General features: G+C 46.5%; 1 protein-coding gene across 3 annotated transcripts in view; it reads left to right on the top strand.

Moving 5' to 3' along the window:
* Nucleotides 1–25,541, top strand: part of LOC144768306 (solute carrier family 2, facilitated glucose transporter member 10-like) — a 216,563-nt gene that overhangs the window by 176,213 nt on the left and 14,809 nt on the right. For 2 of the 3 annotated variants that reach the window (XM_078651878.1, XM_078651879.1), the window contains exon 5: nucleotides 12,882–13,017. In XM_078651878.1, coding sequence (XP_078508004.1) covers nucleotides 12,882–13,017 — 136 coding nt within the window. Of the gene's footprint in view, nucleotides 1–12,881; nucleotides 13,018–22,765; nucleotides 22,831–22,924; nucleotides 23,570–25,541 lie in introns of those variants that run through there. The other variant, XM_078651880.1, reaches the window with a different exon arrangement.

Below are 25,541 nucleotides of genomic sequence, written 5' to 3'. Positions count from 1 at the left end.
TTCAGGTGACCAGAAATGTGGTCTTTACGCGGGATGTCTAGTATGAGTCTGGCTGATGCGTTCTGGATGCGTTGGAGTTTTTTCTGAAGTTTTGCGGTGGTACCGGCGTATAGGGTGTTTCCGTAGTTCAGGCGACTTGTAACCAGTGCGTGGGTGACCGTTTTTCTAGTTTCGGTGGGGATCCAGCGGAATGTTTTTTTGAGCATGCGAAGAATGTTGAAGCAAGATGATGAAACGGCGTTGACTTGTCTGGTCATCGAGAGTGAGGAGTCCAGGATGACGCCCAGGTTCCGTGCGTGGTCCATCGGGATGGGTGCTTTCCAAGGGCCTCTGGCCACCAAGAGTCGTTCCAGGCGGAGGGGGAGGTACCTAAGATAAGGACTTCTGTTTTGTCTGAATTCAGTTTCAGACGGCTGTGCTTCATCCACTCGGCAACTTCTTTCATTCCTTCATGTAGGTTGGTTTTGGCGGTGTTAGGGTCTTTGGTGAGTGAGAGGATCAGTTGAGTGTCATCAGCATAGGAGATGATGTTGAGGTTGTGTTGGCGCGCGATGGCCGCGAGGGGGCTCATGTATACGTTGAAGAGGGTGGGGCTGAGTGAGGATCCTTGTGGCACGCCGCAAATTACTTCAGTGGCCTCTGACTTGAATGGTGGGAGGCGGACTCTCTGAGTTCTTCCGGCAAGGAACGAGGTGATCCATTCCAGTGCTTTTCCTTGGATTCCGATGTTTCTGAGGCGTTGTAACAGGGTGCTATGACAGACTGTGTCGAAGGCTGCGGAGAGGTCGAGGAGTATGAGGGCGACTGTGTCTCCATTGTCCAGTAGAGTTCGAATGTCGTCTGTTGCTGCAATGAGTGCGGTCTCAGTGCTGTGTTTTGCTCGGACGCCGGACTGTGAGGAGTCAAGGGATTTGTTGGTTTCGCGGAAGGCGGCGAGCTGGTTGTTGACAGCTTTCTCGATGACTTTGGCCGGGAATGGAAGGAGCGAGATGGGGCGGTAGTTTTTGAGTTCGGTGGGGTCAGCTGTGGGTTTTTTCAGAAGGGCGCTGAGTTCGGCGTGTTTCCAACTTTCCGGGAAGGTGGCGGAGTTGAGGGAGCAGTTGATGACGTCACGGAGGTGTGGTGCTATGATGGAGTCTGCTTTGTTGAAGATGTGGTGAGGGCATGGGTCTGTGGGGGATCCTGAGTGGATGGAGTTCATCAGGCGAATGGTGTCCTCAATGGAGATTGGGTTCCAGTCATTAAGGATGTTCAAGGGGGGTGAAGGTACGGCAGAAGGTTGGATGGGTTGGTCTCCGTGTTGGTTGTCGAAGCTGTTGTGGATGTCAGCGATTTTGTCGTGGAAGAACGAGGCTAGGGAGTCGCAAAGGGTTTGAGAGGGAGTGATGTCGTTGGAGTTGGCTGTGGGGTTGGTAAACTCTTTGACGATGTTGAATAATTCCTTGCTATTGTGGGCGTTGTTGTCCAGTCGGTCTTTGAATGCGGCTTTCTTGGCAGTCCGGATCAGTTGGTGGTGTATGCGGGTGGCGTTTTTGAAGGCGTCTCTGGTGCTGGTGTTTGGGTCTTTTTTCCAAGCCTTTTCAAGGGATCGACAGAGTTTTTTTGGATTTCTTAAGATCATCGTTGAACCAGGGGGCGTTTTTGCTGCCTAGTTTGATTTGACGTTTTTTCAAAGGTGCTAGGTTGTCGGCGCTGTTGGTTAGCCATTGAGTGAGGTTAATGGCTGCTTGGTTGGGGTTCGAGGAGTGGGCAGGGGGGTTTTGAAGGAGCGATGAGGAGATCTGGTCGATGGTGATTTTGTTCCAGTTTCTTCGCAAAGTAGGTTGAGGATGGTTGTGGGTTGTGGTCTTTTTGTAGGTAAAGTGAACGCAGTTGTGGTCCGTCCAATGGACTACTGTGGTGTGACTGAAGGAGATATGTTTGCTGGAGGTGAAGATAGGGTCGAGTGTGTGACCTGCGTAGTGAGTGGGGGTATTGACAAGTTGTTTGAGTCCGAGGTTGGCGAGATTGTCCAGAAGGGTGGTGGCGTTGCTATCGTTGCTCTTTTCCAGGTGAAAATTGAGGTCTCCCAATAGAATGTAGTCCTCGGAGGGGAGGGCGTGTGGGGTGATAAAGTCAGTGATGTCTTCACTAAATTGTGCACGGGGTCCTGGTGGCCTGTAGAGGAGGGTACCTCTGAGTGTGGTCTTGGGGTCGGTGTGGATCTGGAAGTGAAGGTGTTCGGCGCTAGCGAGGTTGACGTCTGAGCTGGTTGAGATGAGGATGGAGTTCTTATGGACGATAGCGATGCCTCCTCCTGTTTGGAAGGTGCGGTCTTTTCGGATGATCTTGTAGCCTTCCGGGATGGCAATGGTGATGTCTGGGGCTGAGGAGGCGTTCATTCATGTTTCTGTTAGGAAGGCGACGTCCGGGGAGATGGTGTCTAGTAGATTCCAAAGGTCGATGGCGTGTCTGTGGACTGAGCGGGTGTTGAGCATGATGCATTTTAGGTGGTTGGTGTTGGATCTCTGTTTGGTGTTAGTGGAAGAGGAGTTGGTCTTGGTGCTGTCATACTTGCAGGAGTTGCATGTGATGGGTCCATGGGTGTGTCCAGGAGCGGCTTGGGCGCAGTTGGGGAGTCGGCCGGGGTTTAGGGCTAGGAGGGCGGAGGCGTCGTATGTAATGCAGGTGGGGTGGGTGGTGCGGGGGCCAGGGGGTCTGGCGCTGGGCGTGGTCCAGGCGCGGGTGGGCGTAGACGGGCTTACCTTTGGCGCACCTTCGGCGCGACCGCTGTGCGTAACCGTTGCGCGCAAATGCATCTGTCATATGTGGATAGTGGGAGGGGAGGGGCGAGGGAGGGTCAGCTGGGAAGGCGGGAGCGGGGCGGAGACTCGGGCAGGGCGACAACAACAATATCAACAACAAAATGGCCGGCGGGACGGAGCAAGCAGGCAAAGTAAAGCAAAGTGTGCAGAAGACACGAAATAAAATGTCAGTCAAGGCAACACAGCGATGGCACAATAATCTCAGCAGCTACTTAGCAGGCGAGGTGGTTCAGCGCTGTAAGGCACATTAATTACAAAGAAAACGATCTTGCAATGTGAGTAGCCTAGATGAATAATAGCGATGTATGCAATTAAAGCGGTCGTGCAGTGAGAGATGATAAATAAATAGCAGCGATGTATGCAGTACAAGCGGTCCTGCAATGCGGGATAATTAAATTGCTAGCAGCGGTGTAAACAAATAAAGCGCTCCTACAATGCGAGATGATTAAATAAATAAATAGCAGCGATGTATGCAAATAAACGGTCCTGCAACGCGAGATGAATTAATAGTAGCGATGAGTGCAAGCAGCTGGGGAGAGCAACGATACCAGGCTGTTAGGGGAGGCAGGTCGGGAGCAGCGTGGAGGAGCGGCCGTGTCTGTGGTAAGCAGGACGGTCACAGCGCGATCTTCTCAACGCGGGCCTGATAGTCTCAGTGGGAGGGAGAGTTAGCTGGGAAGGCGGGAGCGGGGCGGAGACTCGGGCAGGGCGACAACAACAATATCAACAACAAAATGGCCGGCGGGACGGAGCAAGCAGGCAAAGTAAAGCAAAGTGTGCAGAGGACACGAAATAAAATGTCAGTCAAGGCAACACAGCGATGGCACAATAATCTCAGCAGCTACTTAGCAGGCGAGGTGGTTCAGCGCTGTAAGGCACATTAATTACAAAGAAAACGATCTTGCAATGTGAGTAGCCTAGATGAATAATAGCGATGTATGCAATTAAACCGGTCGTGCAGTGAGAGATGATAAATAAATAGCAGCGATGTATGCAGTACAAACGGTCCTGCAATGCGGGATAATTAAATTGCTAGCAGCGGTGTAAACAAATAAAGCGCTCCTACAGTGCGAGATGATTAAATAAATAAATAGCTGCGATGTATGCAAATAAGCGGTCCTGCAAAGCGAGATGAATTAATAGTAGCGATGAGTGCAAGCAGCTGGGGAGAGCAACGATACCAGGCTGTTAGGGGAGGCAGGTCGGGAGCAGCGTGGAGGAGCGGCCGTGTCTGTGGTAAGCAGGACGGTCACAGCGCGATCTTCTCAACGCGGGCCTGATAGTCTCAGTGGGAGGGAGGGAGTGGAGTCGTATAGTGTAAGGTAGAGTGTCAAAGAGTGAAGTACAATAGCGTGGAGTGTCATAGAGTGTCATAGAGTAGAGTGTTTTGGAGTAAAGTACAGGGGCTTACCATGGATGAGAGCATTGTAGAGTAGAGTCTCAGAGAGTGGAGTGTGGTAGAGTAGAGTGGCCTAATGTGAAGTGTCATGTAGTGGCATAGAATGGAATAGAGTGTCGTGGAGTGAAGAGGAGTAGAGCATCGTAGAGCTGAGTATCTTACCGTGGAGTGGCATAGAGAGGAGTAAAATGCCATAGAGTGTAGTAGATTGCCATAGAGTGGAGTGTCATGCCTTCGATAGTTGTAGAGTGGAGTGGCATAGAGTGTTTTGCGACCCTTGACCTTCTGGTAGGTCGCTCCCCCCCTCCGCTGCAGCTCCGCCTGCACCCCTGCTGTCTGCTGCCGCCGGTAATATCGAGGCCCTCCAACACCCGCAGGCTTCATCTGCGCCTCATCCCTGGTGGCCAGTGGTGGCCTAAGGTTCGTTTCCGCTGTGCCTGTTGCTTGTGTAGCCTGTCTGCCCACTCCTCTTCTGTACCCCCCTGCCCCCCGCTCGCCTCCTTGCTTTCGTGCCCCCGTCTGATTTCTGGACCCCTCGCCAACCTCTGTGCCCCCTTATATTCTGTACCACTGACTTCTGTGCCTCTGTGCCCCTCTGATTTTGTGCTTTTCTGTACTTCTGTGCCCCCTGCTCGAGTCCGTGCACTGCGCCGGTATCCTTTTCCCCGTCCCTGCCACAGCCTCCCCTGCGGCCTGACCCCTCCGCGCCCATTTGCTCCACCCGTCCCTCGCCTCCTGCCTCCCAGCTGCTCCTCCCCCTCCACCTCCCCATATATGGCGGTGAGGAGAGCGACCCTTGACCTTCTGGTAGGTCGCTCCCACCCTGCTGCAGTTCCGCCTGCACCCCCGCTGTCTCTGCTGCCGCCGTTAATATTGAGGCCCTCCACCACCCGCAGGCTTCCACCTGCGCCTCATCCCTGGTGGCCAGTGGTGGCCAGAGGTTCGTTTCCGCTGTGCCTGTTGCTTGTGTTGCCTGTCAGCCCGCTCCTCTTCTGTGCCCCCTGTCCCCGCTCGCCGCCTTGATTTCCGTGCCCCTCTGTGCCCCCTTATATTCTGTACCACTGACTTCTGTACCTCTGTGCCCCTCTGATTTTGTGCTTTTTTGTACTTCTGTGCCCCCTGCTCGAGTCCGTGCCCCGCGCCGGTATCCTTTCCCGATTCCCGTTGCTGCCTCCCCTGCGGCCCGCCCCCTCTGCGCCCATTCGATCCACCCGTCCCTTGCCTCACGCCTCCCAGCTGCTCTTCCCTCCCCACCTCCCCATATATGGATGATGCTGCGCGACCGCGCGCAGCGGGCGCCCCTAAGGCAAGCCTGTCTGCGCCTGGACCGCGCCCAGCGCCAGAACCCCTGGCCCCCACAGTAGCCACGAGGACCGCCGCCTCCGCTACGACGCCAACAACCTCATCGCTCTCAACCCAGGAAGGACCCACACCTGCTGCAAGGCCCCCCAGAAGCGCACCCACGGTCCCTTCACCTGCCAGGAACTGCAGTTTCTACTGCTGCGAAAGCGCCAAGACTCCTGCCACGACGATACCCAACCAGCTTAGATGCAGCCTGATCAACACCCGTTCCGCACACAAACACGCCGTCGAACTCTGAGACCTACTCGACACCGCATCACCGGACGTCGCCTTCCTGATCGAGACCTGGATGAACAAAGCCTCCTCGCCAGACATCGCCATAGCCATCCCAGAAGGGTACAAGATCACCCGCAGAGACCGCACCAACAGGGCTGGAGGAGGAATTGCCATTGTTCACAGAAACACCATCAGGTCTCAACAAACACCAACGACACCCTCAGCACCGCTGAACACACGCACTTCCAGATCCACACAACCCCAAGAGCACCCTAAGAGGCACCCTCGTCTACAGACCGCCAGGACCCCGGCCGCAATTCTGCGACTCCATCGCCGACCTCATCTGCACGCACGCGCTGACCTACATCGACTACATCCTCCCCGGAGACCTGAACTATCACCTGGAGAACAACAACGACAACAACCCCACCAACCTCGCCAACCTCGGACTGAAACAGCTCATCACGACGCCAACCCACATCGCCGGCCACACGCTAGATGCCATCTTCTCCTCAAGCCCCCACGTCACCTTCAGCCACGCCTCCGAACTCACCTGGACAGACAACCACTGCATCCACTTCTCCTTCCGAAAACGCCTCACACACCACCGCACACTACAGACCCCCCGCCGCTGCTGGGGCAAAGTCACCCAAGAACAACGGCAGACAAGCCTCGCACTCAACCTTCCGACTAACCCCACCAACCCCGATAAGGGTGCACTCACCCTCGAACACTGGATGAACGACTGCACCAACACCATAGCCTTGCTGAAAAAACCCACCAGCAGAGACACCAGCAAAAGAGTCGGCTGGTTCACCCCGTAACTCCTCGACTCAAAATGTACCTGCCGGAAACTGGAGAACATATGGCACAGTGACAAGATGCCAGACAGCCGCGCTGCCCACAAAGACGCCATCCGCAACCACCACCACCTCATCAGGACCGCCAAAAGGACCTCCTTCACAGACCGCCTCGACAACAACGCACACAACAGCAAGGAGCTCTTCACCATCGTGAAGGAACTCTCCAACCCCAGCTCCAGTGCCAATGTCATCCCACCATCGCAAGCCCTGTGCGACTCCCTCGCCACCTTCTTTCACCAGAAAATCACCGACATCCATGACAGTTTCAAACCCCGGATGACCCATGCAGACCTCGCTGCACCGGACACACCGCACCCCACCGCCCACGACACCCTGACAACCTGGGCCAACGTGCGCATCGAGGACACAATCAAGACCATGGGAACAATCAACTCCGGATCCCCGTCCGACCCTCTCCCGCACCACATCTTCAACAAAGCCAGCAATTCCCCCCCCCACCTGCACAAAATCATCAACCTCTCCTTCGAGACCGCCACCTTCCCTGAGAACTGGAAGCACGCAGAGATCAATGCCCCACTCAAGAAACCCAAGGCGGATCCGAGCGCCCTCAAGAACTTCCGACCCATCTCCCTGCTTCCGTTCCCAGCAAAGGTCATCGAGAAGATAGTTAACACCCAGCTGACCCGTCACCTCGAAGACGACAGCATCCTGGACCCATCCCAATCAGAATTCCGCAGCAACCACAGCACCGAGACCGCCCTCATCGCCGCACAAACGACATCAGGATCCTTTTAGACAACGGCAAGACGGCGGCCCTCATCCTCCTGGATCTCTCCGCCGCCTTCGACACCGTCTGCCACCACACACTACGTACGCGACTCCAAGATGCAGGGATCCGGGAGAAAGCCTTGGACTGGACCACCTCCTTCCTCTCCAGCAGAACTCAGAGAGTCTGCCTCCCCCCGTTCAGGTCCAATGTCTCCGAGATCATCTGCGGCGTCCCTCAACGATCTTCCCTCAGCCCGATGCTGTTCAACATCTACATGGCACCACTAGCACGCATCGCCCGACAACACGACCTCAACGTAATCTCCTAGGCCGACGACACTCAGCTGATCCTTTCTGTCACCAAGGACCCTCTCACGGCCAAATCCAACCTCCACCAGGGAATGAAGGCTGTCGCAGACTGGATGGAGGATAACCACCTTAAACTGAACAAGGACAAGACGGAGATCCTCATCCTCGGGTCCAACCCCTCAGCATGGGACGACTCATGGTGGCCCACGTCTCTGGGGACCCCACCCGGCCCGACCACCCACGCACGCAACCTGGGAGTCATCCTTGACTCGAAACTCACCATGACCAAACAAGTCAATGCAGTCTCCACCATATGCTTCAACACCCTCCGCATGCTCCGCAAGATCTACAGATGGATCCCGACAAACACAAGGAAAACAGTCACCCAGACCCTAGTCAGCAGCAGACCCGACTACGGAAACGCCCTCTACGCCGGAGCCTCACCCAAGCTCATCAACAGACTGCAGAGAATCCATAACGCCTCTGCACGCCTGATCCTCAATGTCCCGCGCCGAAACCACATCACCCCCCACCTGAGAAACCTGCACTGGCTCCCCGTCGATAGGAGAATCTCCTTGAAGCTCCTGATCCACGCACACAAGGCACTCCACAAGACCGGACCAGCCTATCGGACCACGCCCTGGCCACGGTTCCGCGCATCTGTAGAACTACTTCCGGAGGCAGATCCTTCTCCCATCGCGCCGCCAGGACCTGGAACAACCTCCCCCTCTACCTATGACAAACCGAAGACCTGCTGACCTTCAGGAGACAACTCAAGACCTGGCTCTTCGACCAATAGCAGCAGCACCCCTAACTCAGCGCCTTGAAACCCTCACGGGTATGTAGTGTGCTTTACAAATTACTTGATTGATTGATTGATTTTGTTGTAGAGTGGCGTAGCACAGAGTGGAGTAAAGTGTTGTAGAGTGGAGTGCTGCCGTAGAGTGGAGTGCGGTAGAGAGGAGTAGAGTGAAGTGGCATATCATTGATTGTAGTAAAGTGTCATAGAGTGGAGTGGCATAGCATAGAGTGAAGTAGAGTGCAGTAAAGTGCCATAGAGTGTCAGAGTGGAGTGGAATATTGTGTCATAGAGTAGAATGTGCTACAATGGAGTGGAATGCCATAGAGTGGAGTGGGGTACGTTTGGAGTGGCATGGAGATGGGTAGAGTCTCAGAGAGTGTAATGTGGTAGAGAAGAGTGGCCTAAAGTGAAGTGTCATAGAGTGACATAGAGAGGAGTAGAGTGTCATGGAGTGGAGAGGAGAGGATTAGAGCATCATAGAGCGAAATATCGTAGTGTGAGTGACGTAGAGTGGAGTGGGATAGAGTGTAGGAGAGTGCCATAGAGTGGATTGTCATGCTGTAGTGTGTCATTGAGTGGAGGGGCGTAGAGTGTTGTTGTGTAGATTGGAGTGGCATTGAATGGAGTAGAGTATGGAGCTGAGTGACGTAGAGTGACGCAGTACAGAGGTGAGTGAAGGGTCGTAGAATGGGATGCTATAGAACGGAGTGAAGTGCTGTAGAGAGGAGTAGAGTGGAGTGGCATAGAGAGATTGTAGTAAAGTGTCATAGAGTGGAGTGGCATAGCATAGAGTGTAGTAGAGTGAGGTAAAGTGCCGTGGAGTACAGTGTCGTGGAGTGGAGTAGAGTGTTTTAGAGTAAAATGGACAACAGTGGAGTAGAATGGAGTAGAGTAGAGTAGCATAGAGTGTCATGGAGTGGAGTGGCATGAAGTAGAGTGGTTTAAAGTGTTGTAGGGTGGAGCAGAGTGGATCAGAGTGGCCTAGAGGGAAGTGGCATAGAGTGGAGTAGACTGGTATAGAGTGGAGTAGAGTCCCATAAAGTGGAGTGTGGTTTTGTAGAGTGTTGTCATAGCGTGTTGTATCGTATAGTGGAGTGGTATAATGTGGAGGGGGTAGAGTGTTGTGGTATATATTGGAGTAGAGTACAGCAGTATTGAGTGGAGTGGAGTGTTGTAGAGTGGAGTGCCGTTGAGTTGTGTAGAGTAGCCTAGAGTGAAGTGGCTTGGAATGGCATAGAGTGGAGTTGAGTCTCTTGGTGTGGAGCGAAGTAGAGTGTAGTATCGTAGAGTGGCGCAGAGTAAAGTAAAGTGGCACAGCGTGGTTTTCAGTACTGCAGAATGAAGTGTTGTGTCATAGAGTGTAATGTCATAGAGTGGGGGCATAGGTAGCATGTTTGGGCATTGAGTAGAGTGGAATTTGGATTGCCAAATGAATCCACTCACTTTGAAGTCAGAGAAAGAAAAGTAAATGAAAAGCTTCCTGAGAAGGCAGAGCCTGACATTTGACATCTGTCTCTGAATGCACAGCAAATGTGACATCATAAGAACAAAAGATAAAGGGCTGCTTACAGAAAGGGAGCACTCGTGGAAGATAACCAGGATCAATGGTGCTACTGACTACATTCAATGGCAATCTATTTAGCAAAGTTTATTGTTCTGTGGTATGATATTTTATGAAGCCCACTATTAGCTCCATCAGATCTCACTCAGTTTAGGACAGTAAAACATTTGTGGTATTTCTGATAAGGATTTAGTATGGCTATTACCTGCTACAATCCGATCTAGTCTCCATGCTTGTAGTAAAAATATTATCCAACCGCTGTTGCAAAGCTTGCATGTCAATGTAATTTACTTCTGCTCCCTTTCTCTTTGGCATTCTTTGGCATCTTGATTAAGAATGTAGCTCCAGTACACCAGGAGAAGGATATTAGCTGACGTATTGAGGGCAAATAGTTGTACTGATGAGTAGTCTAGTCCAGGTGTTTCCATGTTCTAAAATCAATGTCATGGTTGTGGACTCGACTCATCATCTACTCTGGGTGGATTGGCTTGTAATTGAGATATGTGTTTAGTCTATGGCATAATTTTAGTCATTTTCCACTGAGTTGAATGTTGGCATTCTTGCTGCCACTACTCTTCTAGTGCCTGCCACCTCACTTGGCATCAATCATGGGAAATAGGTTCAGCATGGGTACTTGACTGGATCAGTTTCTGTTTTGCCAACTATTCTTTATTTGTCTAATCGTAGACCTCTTTTTCACTGTCGAACTTCCTGCCTTTCAGTGTCCACAAGGAATCCATGCTAGGTTCTCCCAATATTCTCTCATCACACCACCTCTTTGTACCATGTAGTGGCATCTCTTCCTTTGTGTTTATATATCATTTCTATGCTTTTGATGCCGAGGTCGATTTTTCTTTTTATATTCTTATCCTGTCCCCTATTGGAGAATCTCTGGCCATCTCATGGTAATTTACACAAGGTGGCAGTTTGCTCCCTAATGCTTTGTGTTTCCTCCATGACTCTTTCCCAGAAAACCTGATACCTTCTATCTGAACCTGTTGCATGGATTCTGCACAAATACAGAACTATGCGCAGTAAATTGAACCTTGGTGTATAGGGACTGAGTCTTGCTAAACCCTCAGTACCCATGAACCAGGACTGACTAGCAACAGTGTCACACTTGCTCTCCTACTCACTCACAGATAAACAAATGATTAGACACCCCGGAACACAACATTCCCAGATCTCTCAGGAATCACGGTAACAAGACACACCCTTTCGCTCACTCTCTTGTACTTTTCCACAATAAGATCTGATAGAGACACGAAACAGTTTAAAATATTTATTTTAACTAACGTGCCTTTAACATGCAGTATATGTGCCACAACAAGCAGGAAAATGCATAGTACAAATATTGTCAGCTTAGCAGTCAGTCCATAAATCATGAAGGGAGATGTCATCAAAGAAGAACAATGGAGAAAGGCCTATAGTGTCTAACCTCTCTCCCCTTGCTAAGAATAAGTATTCTTATATAATAGAAGATCTCTGGGCTTTCTCAGCAGACCCCATACCTTAGGCTATAGATGGTAGATCTACATCATCGGTGCTCTTCTCCCTGGAAAGGTCTCTCTCCAAGTGTGTATCACCTATTCGTGCACCCAACTAAGAACCCAAGTACGCTGTCCAAACAACAGCTGCATCGGTATGTTTTGTCTAAGGGCTAAGGGCTAGCCAGTACAAAATAACAAGGAGCATTGTTGTTCGACCTTGAACATAATGTTCAATCAAAATCCCAGGAACATACCGAGAGTGAACACCGCGATGAGTGAAAGCAATCTTTGAAATTATTGGAAAAAATAAAGATGTGTAGTAACGTGTGCAAAGCAGCAGGCAAGCTGCAATGTGCTCATGCTAAGTTAGTGAAAAATGACAATGTCAAACAAACCCTGAACCAAGCTGTTGTCTTTAGCATCAGAAAACATTTACCCCTATCAATGACAATATCCAAAAAGGGAAATCTTCAGTCATGTGCCCTTCCAGACCACCAGATTCCTTATCAATATGCTGTATTGACCAAGCTAGACTACTGTAACACCCTGCTGGTAGCACTCCCTCAATGAAGGTTTGCTCCCTTGATAAAATCATCAACTTTTTCACTCATGTACTATGCAGCTTACCCTGGCACTTACCCGCCACAGTACACAGAGAACTAGTTGACTCTTCTTCAAATTGTAGAGCACAACTCAAGTCTCTGACCATGATCTTTCTAGCCATCCTTAATACACCCCTCCTATTCTTTCCTTTGTATACAATTTTGTTCACAACCCATTCATGCCTCTATACCACCACTGGTCTACCTTACCCTCTCCACGGTCAGAAAGCCACCTGGCGTGTCATCGTGGTTCAGATTCTAGAATTGCATTTGAGTACACTATCCAGCCAAAGTAGAGATATCCCTTCTCTACTGGAATTTTAGAGAGCCATAAAAACCCACATGCTTGACGTGCAGAATCCCATAACACCAAACAGACAGGTTGGTGCCAACTCTACGAAATTGTTACTTTTTCCTTCGATACTTTCTTCTATTTCCATCCATTTCCATCCTTAATATTCTCATCTAAAATAAGGGTACCTGTAACCACCTAAACTGCTTTATTAACTTACGATAAACCCTACTGAAAGTACATCCAGCTGATCGAGAAGTAGATTAACTTGAATAAATATTTTCTAATTGTATTCTGTTACTAGAGGGCAGGGCAACAAAGTCAAAGGTGCGGGCCTCTGGACTATACATTGCATAGAAAATAATTCTTAGCCGTCATTCTGAATGTGTTCATTTTGTTGTGATAACATTTAAAAAAACATTTAATTTATTTTACTTTTGTTTTTCCTGCAGATTCCATAGGTTTGTCGTGGACGTTTCTTCTCTATGGTCTGATGGCAATGTTTGCAGTTGTATTCATTTATTTATATATTCCTGAAACTAAAGGAAAGTCACTTGAAGAAATTGACAATGAATTCGCAAATAAAAGGTGGGTCCTGTATGAACAGAATCACCTAAAAGGAATCTTTTTGTCTAAGGACAATACAATGCAGTTAAAAGGCAAAGCCTTGTCTATAAAATGCTCAAATTGGTTGTTGATTGTGAGACCGGACAAAGTAGTAACATACACTTTCCTAGTCTGTAACCTCACAGATATTACCACTACACCTACTAGGGTAAGCCATTGAAAGTCTTCACATAATGTCTCTGTATTACTAAATTTGTAATTTCGAATGGCCCTCAAGACCTGGCTGTACGAATAAGTCTCTGAGGCCTCGAAGCTCCTGGATACCCTGTTGGGTTATTAGCCGCGCTTTATAAATCCTGATTGTTTGACTAAAATCAGAAATTTTGATATGTAAACGAGGAAAGGCTACTAAATGAACATATATGTATAGGCTATCAAGTTAGATGCAACATTGCAGAAGAAAGTGGAGAACAGATTCCTTATGACCTCAGAAGTACATCCTCCTCCCATAAGACAAGCAGCACAGTGGCCCTGATGTATACCGCAACTGATGTGACCGAGATATGGGGCAGCACTGGGGTCACTGGAACACAAGACAGTTCGATTGCCTAATCTACGAATACAAAACTGTTAATTCCAGTGTTCCTAGAGCACAGGAGATGTAGCCCTCTGCACCGTATTACCTAGAAGCGACGCAAAGGCATGGGTTAGGTTTGTTACCGGCCACGCTTCCTAGAAACGATTAGACGTGCTCGTATTATTTTTCTTTTCAAGAAACCTAAGCATTAGAGTCCCAGGAGCCAGGACCTCTTCTTTTCTCCCAGCAGTTAAATCTCTTCCTCCCATTGACTCAATTGAGCCACAGTGGGAAAAACAGATTAAAACAGAGAAAGTGCGACAGGAGGTAAACTAACCAAAGTAGAATTCTGTCCATCCCATAATGAAAGAACGGATGTACGACATTACAGCGCATGCTTTTACATCGCATGCTTTTACAACGCGAGTTTTACAACGCATACCATTACAACGCATAGTGCTTTGGGGCACTGGATAGTGAATTATTTAATTTACTATTCCAACTCCAGTCCCCGTGGATAGTAGGGAAGGTGTTGGATAGTAAATTAAATATATTCTCTATCCTAGAGCGCCCCCCAGCGCAATGCGTTGTAATGGTTTGCGTTGTAAAAGTTGCGTCGTAAAGGCACTGCGTGGTAAAAGTTGTGTTTTAAGTGATGTTTCCCTGAAAGAACATGTGGTTCTGAAATCAGAGGGCTACGAAGAGTTTTATTTGGCTCAGGAAGGAGAGTTAATAGAAACATGATTTTAAGATCTTATCAATATGTCTAATGATAAGCAATCCAAAGTAAAATCTGGAAGCATCACCATCAAGCAAGGGTTGGACTAATACCTAGAAGTGCATTAAAGCCATGTTTGAACAGATAATGGCATGGTAAATTTGTAAGCAAATAAATTCCTTTTTTTATGGATTGGACATCAAAAAGCGAGAAGACATTCAGTCCTTGATTGCCTCACCACAGGACTGCAGATGACGAACATCCTGAGGGTGATCCAAGAGGACAGATTTGGATATTAGGGTATGCTGGTAGATAGAAATGCTGACACCAGTGACCACATCTCCCAACTACTCCATATATATCTTAAACAGCATAGGCTTACCTACTTGAACCCTGGGATGTTTGCATAGCAGGGGAAGGAGGCTAGACCTCTAACCATCACATGAATAAATAGGGAGAAGGTGAAAAGTTCAGATAAAGGCTGCTTAAGTAATGTTTTACTGCAAAACATCAAGTCAACGAATAACAAACCAGCCTACTACTGCCACCTCGCTCGTCCTCTTGCTTTTTTAGGTCAAGCCTAGGGGCAGCGCACACGCGCTGCTTGCTCTGCGAGGCATATTGTATTGGAGTATGCACTGGAAGCCCCTCCCACTCTCTGCATATATTTGTCATTGACTTGTGGCCTTGTCAATCATAAATGCTGGCCTCTGATTCATAAGTAGGCTTGTTAGTCCCTCCTTGGTACCGCGTTGTTTGCATTTGTTACTTCCCATATCGACTGGACCTTTTACTTCCATTGCTACATGGACTGCGTTATATGTGGGTGAGCACTATTTTGATTATTGACTATGGGGACAAACAATGGCGGCTGCTTTTTTGTATTTGAGCGCCCGCACCACTTTTTGTATTGTGCGCTATGATGCTCTATATTTAAAAGATGTCTAACAAAGGGTTTGGCTCTAATCAGTAAGGCTGAGCCGAATATCAAAAAAACAACAACAGGGTTGCCAGTACTGATATCTTTTTAGAAAACCAATTCAAAGGGTACAAGGAATTTACTCAATGTCACCCGAATCCATTTTTATCAAAAATTCTTTTTTAGTCACTTTCATGAAAAGGGAACACATTTCTCTTTCATTCAAATGTTAATCTCTTATTAACAACACACGCAACAACTCATTAAACAGCCAATTGGACTCAACAAAACATTCAATGGGTGAGGGCCTGTAGACAAATCAACTAAATAACTCGTTCCCTATACAAAACTCAGACATATGACTATGGCAACACATAAAACATGTAACATAGAACAATTAAGAAAACTAGAACGGGGTTTGGAGGGTCCAGGGGAAATTATAGACCTGCCCAGGTTATTCTCCCCTAGGATACAGTCTGTAAATACACAAAAACCTGGGTGTCTAATAAGAGACAACTATGTCTCTAAAAAACATATACTGTGTTGAGTTTACCAAATGCATAACTCAATTACAGAAAGTGTTTGAATAAGGTTTTGACAATCCGACGCATGTAACCACCTGCAAAAGTAGGTGAGATCCAAAATCCAGAGTTGGATTACCATCAAAATCTTGTTGGTGGTCTGATTTTTTCTCATCTGGTCATCCACAGGACTGAGCTGGTGTGTCTCCAGTTTAGCGAGACTACTTCCAGAACAGCCTGGTAGGACATGGGTCAAGCCCACAATCGCTCATGTGACCATGCGTAGGATCACCAAATAGAACAATAAGCAGTGCAAAGGTGAAAGTGTAAAAAGGTGAAATTAAAAGAGAATAGAAAAATCACAGTAAGAGAACTTTAATAGCTGTGAGTTCCTTTCCATTTAAAAACCAGAACAGCGCAAAATCACAGTATCAACAAATAACTGTTTAGGGGCCAACATGTTTCAGCCATACAGGGGAACACTCCCTAGGCTTTCGTCAGGGCCTCTGTTCTTATAAACTCTTGCTACTGCTTGTGCAATTCACAATCATAGTGAAAACAAAAACACAGTGACAACTATAAAGGATATGTTTTCTCATTCCTCCTTGTCAGCAGGTATGTAATTTACCTAGAAAGTGCAAGATGGTGTAAGTGCATCGGATATAAAACCATATAATGTAATTAGAAAAATTGAAAAGAGGACCAAATGGTTCCTTACTCACCCATCTCGACAGGGGAGAATACCTCACCTCACCTGGACCAAACTCAGAATAAGGGAGGCCACGCACTAAGAACAAGAAAAGGGAGTTCAAAAATAAAAAACCAGCTAAGAACCTGGGTTTTATTACTTATGTTGTCATCCCTATAGAGACTATGTTCTGTGCTCAATACTCTAGCAGCCAAAAAAGAGCCAGGCTCACCCACATGTAGTAGGACTGCCTAGACTGAATATGTAGTTAACTGTAATAATATGTACAAGGGCTTAACATTTATATATACAACAGAGGTTACACTTACCTCTCCGTCGTTGCCCCAGGCAAAGTCTGAGGTTGGGGGAGGCAACGAGTGGGAGGGGTGAGGTCATTCTTATAGGCACGTTCGACTTAGTGTACACCCATTAGTCTCCACCCATAGGCTCCCGTTAACTGAACGTGTGTCTACTCCATTCAAAAGTACTTAATGTCAGCGCGCCTGGGCATGGCAATATAAATAAACACTGGCATAGCAATATAAATAAACACTTACAATCGCCAGGAAAGGTTTCTTCATTTAGCTCGCGTTCAGTGTTTTTGTATATATTCCGGTATACGCGGCGTTTCAGGAAGTGAGTCGCGTGTTCTCGCGAGATTTAGTTGGAACTACAAGGGGAGGAGATTGTAGTTCAAAGGAGAGGCTCCCGCGACCCTAGGACTTTGGACTCGAAAACCGATGGACAGTGTAGTTCCAAAGTAGGGTCAGAATTACGCGCTGATTAAACGAATATAACTTGCCTCAATAAAAAGAAATATTTTAGATATTGTAAAGCCCATGGGGCCCAATAATTGTACTGTTATAATTATTGAATTTAGTGTTTATAAAATTCATAGTTTACCAAACAATATTAGAAGCGCCACTTATGTGCTTTGTATGTACATGCAAGGGTGTATATTTTAACTGAATGTCTTATAATTCAAAATTATGAATACTAACCACTGTGTATGGTGGGGTCTGATGGAAGACAAATGTAAATTGGAAAGCTTGCCTCCATAGTACTCGGGAGATGTGCTTAGTGGAAAATCGTAGTTGTTTATCCGCATTTGTGTACAACCAGGTACCTTGTGTGTGGAAAAAGGTTGTCTAATGTACTAACTTGTCAACCGACATTATAGCTGAAACAGATCTACTTGTAGGAGCCAGAACATGGATATATTGTAGAAATCATGTTGTTATCCACGGAATATGTTATCATAATGTAGTCCACGGAATTTCATCGTTCAAACCCCGGGAATCCGTGGATAATCGAAAAATCCATTTCTGTTCTCTTGTGAACAAGTATCTAGTAGAGTCTCCAATGTGTGACGGTATAAATGGCTTCTCCAACACTGTCCAAGAGAAATCAATTTCACTATGATTTAACTCTATCCAATGTTTGGTCAGTCTGGAAATGCTCTTTTTACAGCGAAAAGCGCTTTTGTGTTCCAACATTCTCGTCCGTACTTTCCTCGTGGTCATGCCCACGTATTGTTCCTGACATGGGCATGTGAGTAAGTAGATGAGATGGGAACTATTGCAATTGGTAAAGTTCTTGAGAATCCAGGGACGATCTGTGCCTATCTCAATTTGGGAAACTTTCTGAGTTTGGGGACACACTGAGCAGTTGCCACAGGGATGGTGTCCAGCAACTGCTGCAGTGTTCCAGAGTGTGCCTACTGTTCTTCCAGGAGGGTCTCTGGGACGGGTATGTATCAAACGGTCCCTCAAATTAGTGGACCTTTTGAAGGCAAAAAGAGGAAATTGCATTTCCTCATTGCCAAAATTGAGAATTTTCCAATTTTTTCTCACAATGCGTTGGAATTGGTTTGACTTTGTGTTGTAAGTGGTCACTAAAGTCAAACGGTCCAAGGGTGGTTTTCTAACAGGGACCTCCAACAAAGCATCGCGATGGTTGTTTGCTGCTCTTTTCCATGATTGTGCAATCAGTTTTTTTGGATAATGTCGTGCTTGAAGTTGTTTGGACAAGCCCTCAGCATGTTTCTGAAAACTGGTAGACGTTGAGCAGTTTCGCCGAACTCGTAGAAATTGCCCGTAGGGCAGGTTATCCCTAAGTGATTTGGGATGTTGGCTCTCGTAAAGGAGCAACGAGTTTCTGGCTAGAGGTTTCTTGTAAAGTTCGGTTTCGAGACCAGTAGGTGTAACATAGATTGACAGATCAAGGAAGGAAATCCTTTCTTTGCTTTTCTCCAAAGTAAATCTCAAAAAACGATTTTGAGTATTCAGCCACTGGTGGAACGATATGATCGACTCATCATCCCCTCGCCAGATGATGAGTATGTCATCAATATAACGCTTCCACCAGTGGATGTGTGGTCTGTAAGGGTTGTTTGGAGTCAGAACGCTTTCCTGCTCGAACACGTGGACGTACAGGTTCGCCAGGCTGGGAGCAAAAATGCTCCCCATGCTTGTACCGGACACCTGTAAATATGTAGTTCTTTCAAATTGGAAGAAATTGTCTTTCATGGCGATTTTGGCTAAAGCCATGATAAATGGAACTGGGGTTATTGAGTCCAGGTCCGCATCTTCCAGAATACGTCTAATGGTATCCAGAGTCTCATCTTGAGGGATGGAAGTGTAGAGAGACTCTACATCTAACGAGACCAAAAGATCACTCTGTACATTGAATTCAATATCCGGGATCACTCGTAGAATGTCCTTTGTATCTTTTAGGTAAGTTGGCATAGTCTGTACCAATGGTCTTAGAAAAAAGTCTACAAAAGCAGAGAGGGGCTCTAAAAGGGAACCTTGACCTGATATTATCGGCCTCCCTGGTGGTGGCCTCTGAGTCTTGTGTACTTTCGGCAAAGTGTAGAAATAAGGCATAGTTGGACTTTTCGTTTGTAAAAACTCTGCCTCATGTGCCGTAATCCAACCCTCACTTAGTGCTTCTTCAACTAGGATCTTGATCTCGTTTCTGAGTCTTTCAGTGGGATCAGAGCTCAAGGGGACATATGAGTTAGTGTTATTCAGTTGGCGAAGACATTCTTCTCGATAGGTAGAAGTGTCCTGCACTACAATTGATCCCCCTTTATCCGCTGGTTTTATAGTGATAAGGGGGTCCTGTGATAGAGATTGTAAGGCTCCTTCTTCTTGATTGGACAAATTCCTGAAAGCATTGGTTGGTGCTTGCCACAATTTCTGTATGTCTTCCTTAACGGCTTTCTCAAAAGTGGCTACTTGAGGTGGTACAGAATGGATCGGAGGTAAGAAATTTGACTTAGGCCTTAGTCCAGTGTTCTTTTCTTTTATTTCTGTGTCAGTAATTTGTTTGTCCTTGAAGAAGTAGTGTAGCCGTAATTTACGAAAAAAGTTGGCCAACTCCACTTGGAGTTTAAAAGGATCCCCTTTGTCAGTAATGACATATCCTAAGCCCTTGTTTAAAACCAATTCTTCCAAATTAGAGAGTGTTTTGGAACTTAGGTTGATCACCAAACTAGGTTGATCATCAGCGGTCACGGTCGAGTGGTCCCTCTCGTCTGACTCCGTGTTCCTGTGTGTGGTCCCGATTGGTCCTCCCATTGTACCTGAGTTTGTGTATTGTTTCTTCTTCTGCCTCGCGTTCTGCGCCGGCCAAACCCTAAAAAAGGAGGAGGGCCATTGAAATTTTGATAGCCCGGGAAAGGTCCAGCTGGGGTTTGCATCGGATATTGGAAGGGCACTGGCGGGCCCCATGGATTAGGTGGCCACCATGGTTGTTGGTATTGTCCTCCAGGATGTTGAAAGCGTGTAGGGCGCCCTTGTCCCCTGCCCGTATTGAAAGGCGGGCCAGCAGTGTCTGAATCACTACCGGAGTCATTGCTGGATCCCGAATAATTAGAGCCATAGAATCTTCCATTTCTCTTGAATTCGGGCGCTTGGTAAGATTCACTGGTATAAGGATATACTACTTCCATTTTGAATTTCTCTAAGTCTTTTTTGAACTTTTCTACTTTGGTGTGCAAAATGGAATCATTAAATTCTTTGTTGTTCTTGTTGCATTCGTCCGATTGTTTCTTGAACAGTGCCGAAGCTATAGTTGTTTTATCTGTCCTTCAAGGACCTGAATGTCTATTAGGATACAGCTACCCTCTTGGCGGTACTGATGATCAGTGGCTGAATACTCAAAATCGTTTTTTGAGATTTACTTTGGAGAAAAGCAAAGAAAGGATTTCCTTCCTTGATCTGTCAATCTATGTTACACCTACTGGTCTCGAAACCGAACTTTACAAGAAACCTCTAGCCAGAAACTCGTTGCTCCTTTACGAGAGCCAACATCCCAAATCACTTAGGGATAACCTGCCCTACGGGCAATTTCTACGAGTTCGGCGAAACTGCTCAACGTCTACCAGTTTTCAGAAACATGCTGAGGGCTTGTCCAAACAACTTCAAGCACGACATTATCCAAAAAAACTGATTGCACAATCATGGAAAAGAGCAGCAAACAACCATCGCGATGCTTTGTTGGAGGTCCCTGTTAGAAAACCACCCTTGGACCGTTTGACTTTAGTGACCACTTACAACACAAAGTCAAACCAATTCCAACGCATTGTGAGAAAAAATTGGAAAATTCTCAATTTTGGCAATGAGGAAATGCAATTTCCTCTTTTTGCCTTCAAAAGGTCCACTAATTTGAGGGACCGTTTGATACATACTCGTCCCAGAGACCCTCCTGGAAGAACAGTAGGCACACTCTGGAACACTGCAGCAGTTGCTGGACACCATCCCTGTGGCAACTGCTCAGTGTGTCCCTAAACTCAGAAAGTTTCCCAAATTGAGATAGGCACAGATCGTCCCTGGATTCTCAAGAACTTTACCAATTGCAATAGTTCCCATCTCATCTACTTACTCACATGCCCATGTCAGGAACAATACGTGGGCATGACCACGAGGAAAGTACGGACGAGAATGTTGGAACACAAAAGCGCTTTTCGCTGTAAAAAGAGCATTTCCAGACTGACCAAACATTGGATAGAGTTAAATCATAGTGAAATTGATTTCTCTTGGACAGTGTTGGAGAAGCCATTTATACCGTCACACATTGGAGACTCTACTAGATACTTGTTCACAAGAGAACAGAAATGGATTTTTCGATTATCCACGGATTCCCGGGGTTTGAACGATGAAATTCCGTGGACTACATTATGATAACATATTCCGTGGATAACAACATGATTTCTACAATATATCCATGTTCTGGCTCCTACAAGTAGATCTGTTTCAGCTATAATGTCGGTTGACAAGTTAGTACATTAGACAACCTTTTTCCACACACAAGGTACCTGGTTGTACACAAATGCGGATAAACAACTACGATTTTCCACTAAGCACATCTCCCGAGTACTATGGAGGCAAGCTTTCCAATTTACATTTGTCTTCCATCAGACCCCACCATACACAGTGGTTAGTATTCATAATTTTGAATTATAAGACATTCAGTTAAAATATACACCCTTGCATGTACATACAAAGCACATAAGTGGCGCTTCTAATATTGTTTGGTAAACTATGAATTTTATAAACACTAAATTCAATAATTATAACAGTACAATTATTGGGCTCCATGGGCTTTACAATATCTAAAATATTTCTTTTTATTGAGGCAAGTTATATTCGTTTAATCAGCGCGTAATTCTGACCCTACTTTGGAACTACACTGTCCATCGGTTTTCGAGTCCAAAGTCCTAGGGTCGCGGGAGCCTCTCCTTTGAACTACAATCTCCTCCCCTTGTAGTTCCAACTAAATCTCGCGAGAACACGCGACTCACTTCCTGAAACGCCGCGTATACCGGAATATATACAAAAACACTGAACGCGAGCTAAATGAAGAAACCTTTCCTGGCGATTGTAAGTGTTTATTTATATTGCTATGCCAGTGTTTATTTATATTGCCATGCCCAGGCGCGCTGACATTAAGTACTTTTGAATGGAGTAGACACACGTTCAGTTAACGGGAGCCTATGGGTGGAGACTAATGGGTGTACACTAAGTCGAACGTGCCTATAAGAATGACCTCACCCCTCCCACTCGTTGCCTCCCCCAACCTCAGACTTTGCCTGGGGCAACGACGGAGAGGTAAGTGTAACCTCTGTTGTATATATAAATGTTAAGCCCTTGTACATATTATTACAGTTAACTACATATTCAGTCTAGGCAGTCCTACTACATGTGGGTGAGCCTGGCTCTTTTTTGGCTGCTAGAGTATTGAGCACAGAACATAGTCTCTATAGGGATGACAACATAAGTAATAAAACCCAGGTTCTTAGCTGGTTTTTTATTTTTGAACTCCCTTTTCTTGTTCTTAGTGCGTGGCCTCCCTTATTCTGAGTTTGGTCCAGGTGAGGTGAGGTATTCTCCCCTGTCGAGATGGGTGAGTAAGGAACCATTTGGTCCTCTTTTCAATTTTTCTAATTACATTATATGGTTTTATATCCGATGCACTTACACCATCTTGCACTTTCTAGGTAAATTACATACCTGCTGACAAGGAGGAATGAGAAAACATATCCTTTATAGTTGTCACTGTGTTTTTGTTTTCACTATGATTGTGAATTGCACAAGCAGTAGCAAGAGTTTATAAGAACAGAGGCCCTGACGAAAGCCTAGGGAGTGTTCCCCTGTATGGCTGAAACATGTTGGCCCCTAAACAGTTATTTGTTGATACTGTGATTTTGCGCTGTTCTGGTTTTTAAATGGAAAGGAACTCACAGCTATTAAAGTTCTCTTACTGTGATTTTTCTATTCTCTTTTAATTTCACCTTTTTACACTTTCACCTTTGCACTGCTTATTGTTCTATTTGGTGATCCTACGCATGGTCACATGAGCGATTGTGGGCTTGACCCATGTCCTACCAGGCTGTTCTGGAAGTAGTCTCGCTAAACTGGAGACACACCAGCTCAGTCCTGTGGATGACCAGATGAGAAAAAATCAGACCACCAACAAGATTTTGATGGTAATCCAACTCTGGATTTTGGATCTCACCTACTTTTGCAGGTGGTTACATGCGTCGGATTGTCAAAACCTTATTCAAACACTTTCTGTAATTGAGTTATGCATTTGGTAAACTCAACACAGTATATGTTTTTTAGAGACATAGTTGTCTCTTATTAGACACCCAGGTTTTTGTGTATTTACAGACTGTATACTAGGGGAGAATAACCTGGGCAGGTCTATAATTTCCCCTGGACCCTCCAAACCCCGTTCTAGTTTTCTTGTTATGAGCAGCTGCCGGCTGCGGGTCCTTGCTGCATCAACTACACTTCATAGGTAGTTTCTAATTATACTTTTGTGAATTAGGTTTTCTTTCTCTTTCAGTCGTTTTTTTGTCAGGTTCCCCACCCTTGTTCTTTGGCTGCCACCGTCGGTTATAACAGCATGGCGGAACGCCACGGGCTTACGTTTGACGATACAGTCTTTCAGTCAATTCTAGATAATATGCCAAGCATTTTAGAATCCTTGCCTGGCCCATCGTCGGCTTCGCCAGACGATTGGGCTAAAGTACTTACCTTAAAGAAATCCTATTCACGAACAGCCGTACATGGAATCATCATGGCAGAATATTTAAGAGCAAGCTGCGCTCCACCGGGTTTAATCGTTAGGAATGCGCCAAGACTTTTCTTGACAGACAAAGCCTTCCTCAAGGACTGGTATTTAATAGCCTGGCGTTGCACCAGAGACTGGTTAATCCTTATCATCAGTACCGCCAAGAGGGTAGCTGATGCTATCCTAATAGACATTCAGGTCCTTGAAGGACAGATAAAAACAACTATAGCTTCGGCACTGTTCAAGAAACAATCGGACGAATGCAACAAGAACAACAAAGAATTTAATGATTCCATTTTGCACACCAAAGTAGAAAAGTTCAAAAAAGACTTAGAGAAATTCAAAATGGAAGTAGTATATCCTTATACCAGTGAATCTTACCAAGCGCCCGAATTCAAGAGAAATGGAAGATTCTATGGCTCTAATTATTCGGGATCCAGCAATGACTCCGGTAGTGATTCAGACACTGCTGGCCCGCCTTTCAATACGGGCAGGGGACAAGGGCGCCCTACACGCTTTCAACATCCTGGAGGACAATACCAACAACCATGGTGGCCACCTAATCCATGGGGCCCGCCAGTGCCCTTCCAATATCCGATGCAAACCCCAGCTGGACCTTTCCCGGGCTATCAAAATTTCAATGGCCCTCCTCCTTTTTTAGGGTTTGGCCGGCGCAGAACGCGAGGCAGAAGAAGAAACAATACACAAACTCAGGTACAATGGGAGGACCAATCGGGACCACACACAGGAACACGGAGTCAGACGAGAGGGACCACTCGACCGTGACCGCTGATGATCAACCTAGTTTGGTGATCAACCTAAGTTCCAAAACACTCTCTAATTTGGAAGAATTGGTTTTAAACAAGGGCTTAGGATATGTCATTACTGACAAAGGGGATCCTTTTAAACTCCAAGTGGAGTTGGCCAACTTTTTTCGTAAATTACGGCTACACTACTTCTTCAAGGACAAACAAATTACTGACACAGAAATAAAAGAAAAGAACACTGGACTAAGGCCTAAGTCTAATTTCTTACCTCCGATCCATTCTGTACCACCTCAAGTAGCCACTTTTGAGAAAGCCGTTAAGGAAGACATACAGAAATTGTGGCAAGCACCAACCAATGCTTTCAGGAATTTGTCCAATCAAGAAGAAGGAGCCTTACAATCTCTATCACAGGACCCCCTTATCACTATAAAACCAGCGGATAAAGGGGGATCAATTGTAGTGCAGGACACTTCTACCTATCGAGAAGAATGTCTTCGCCAACTGAATAACACTAACTCATATGTCCCCTTGAGCTCTGATCCCACTGAAAGACTCAGAAACGAGATCAAGATCCTAGTTGAAGAAGCACTAAGTGAGGGTTGGATTACGGCACATGAGGCAGAGTTTTTACAAACGAAAAGTCCAACTATGCCTTATTTCTACACTTTGCCGAAAGTACACAAGACTCAGAGGCCACCACCAGGGAGGCCGATAATATCAGGTCAAGGTTCCCTTTTAGAGCCCCTCTCTGCTTTTGTAGACTTTTTTCTA

The sequence above is a fragment of the Lissotriton helveticus genome, chromosome 7 (genome assembly GCF_964261635.1).
Source record: "Lissotriton helveticus chromosome 7, aLisHel1.1, whole genome shotgun sequence".
In the NCBI taxonomy this organism is placed as follows: domain Eukaryota; kingdom Metazoa; phylum Chordata; class Amphibia; order Caudata; family Salamandridae; genus Lissotriton; species Lissotriton helveticus.
The sequence above is the reverse complement of the archived record's forward strand: the minus strand, read 5'-3'. Positions and strand labels throughout refer to the sequence as shown.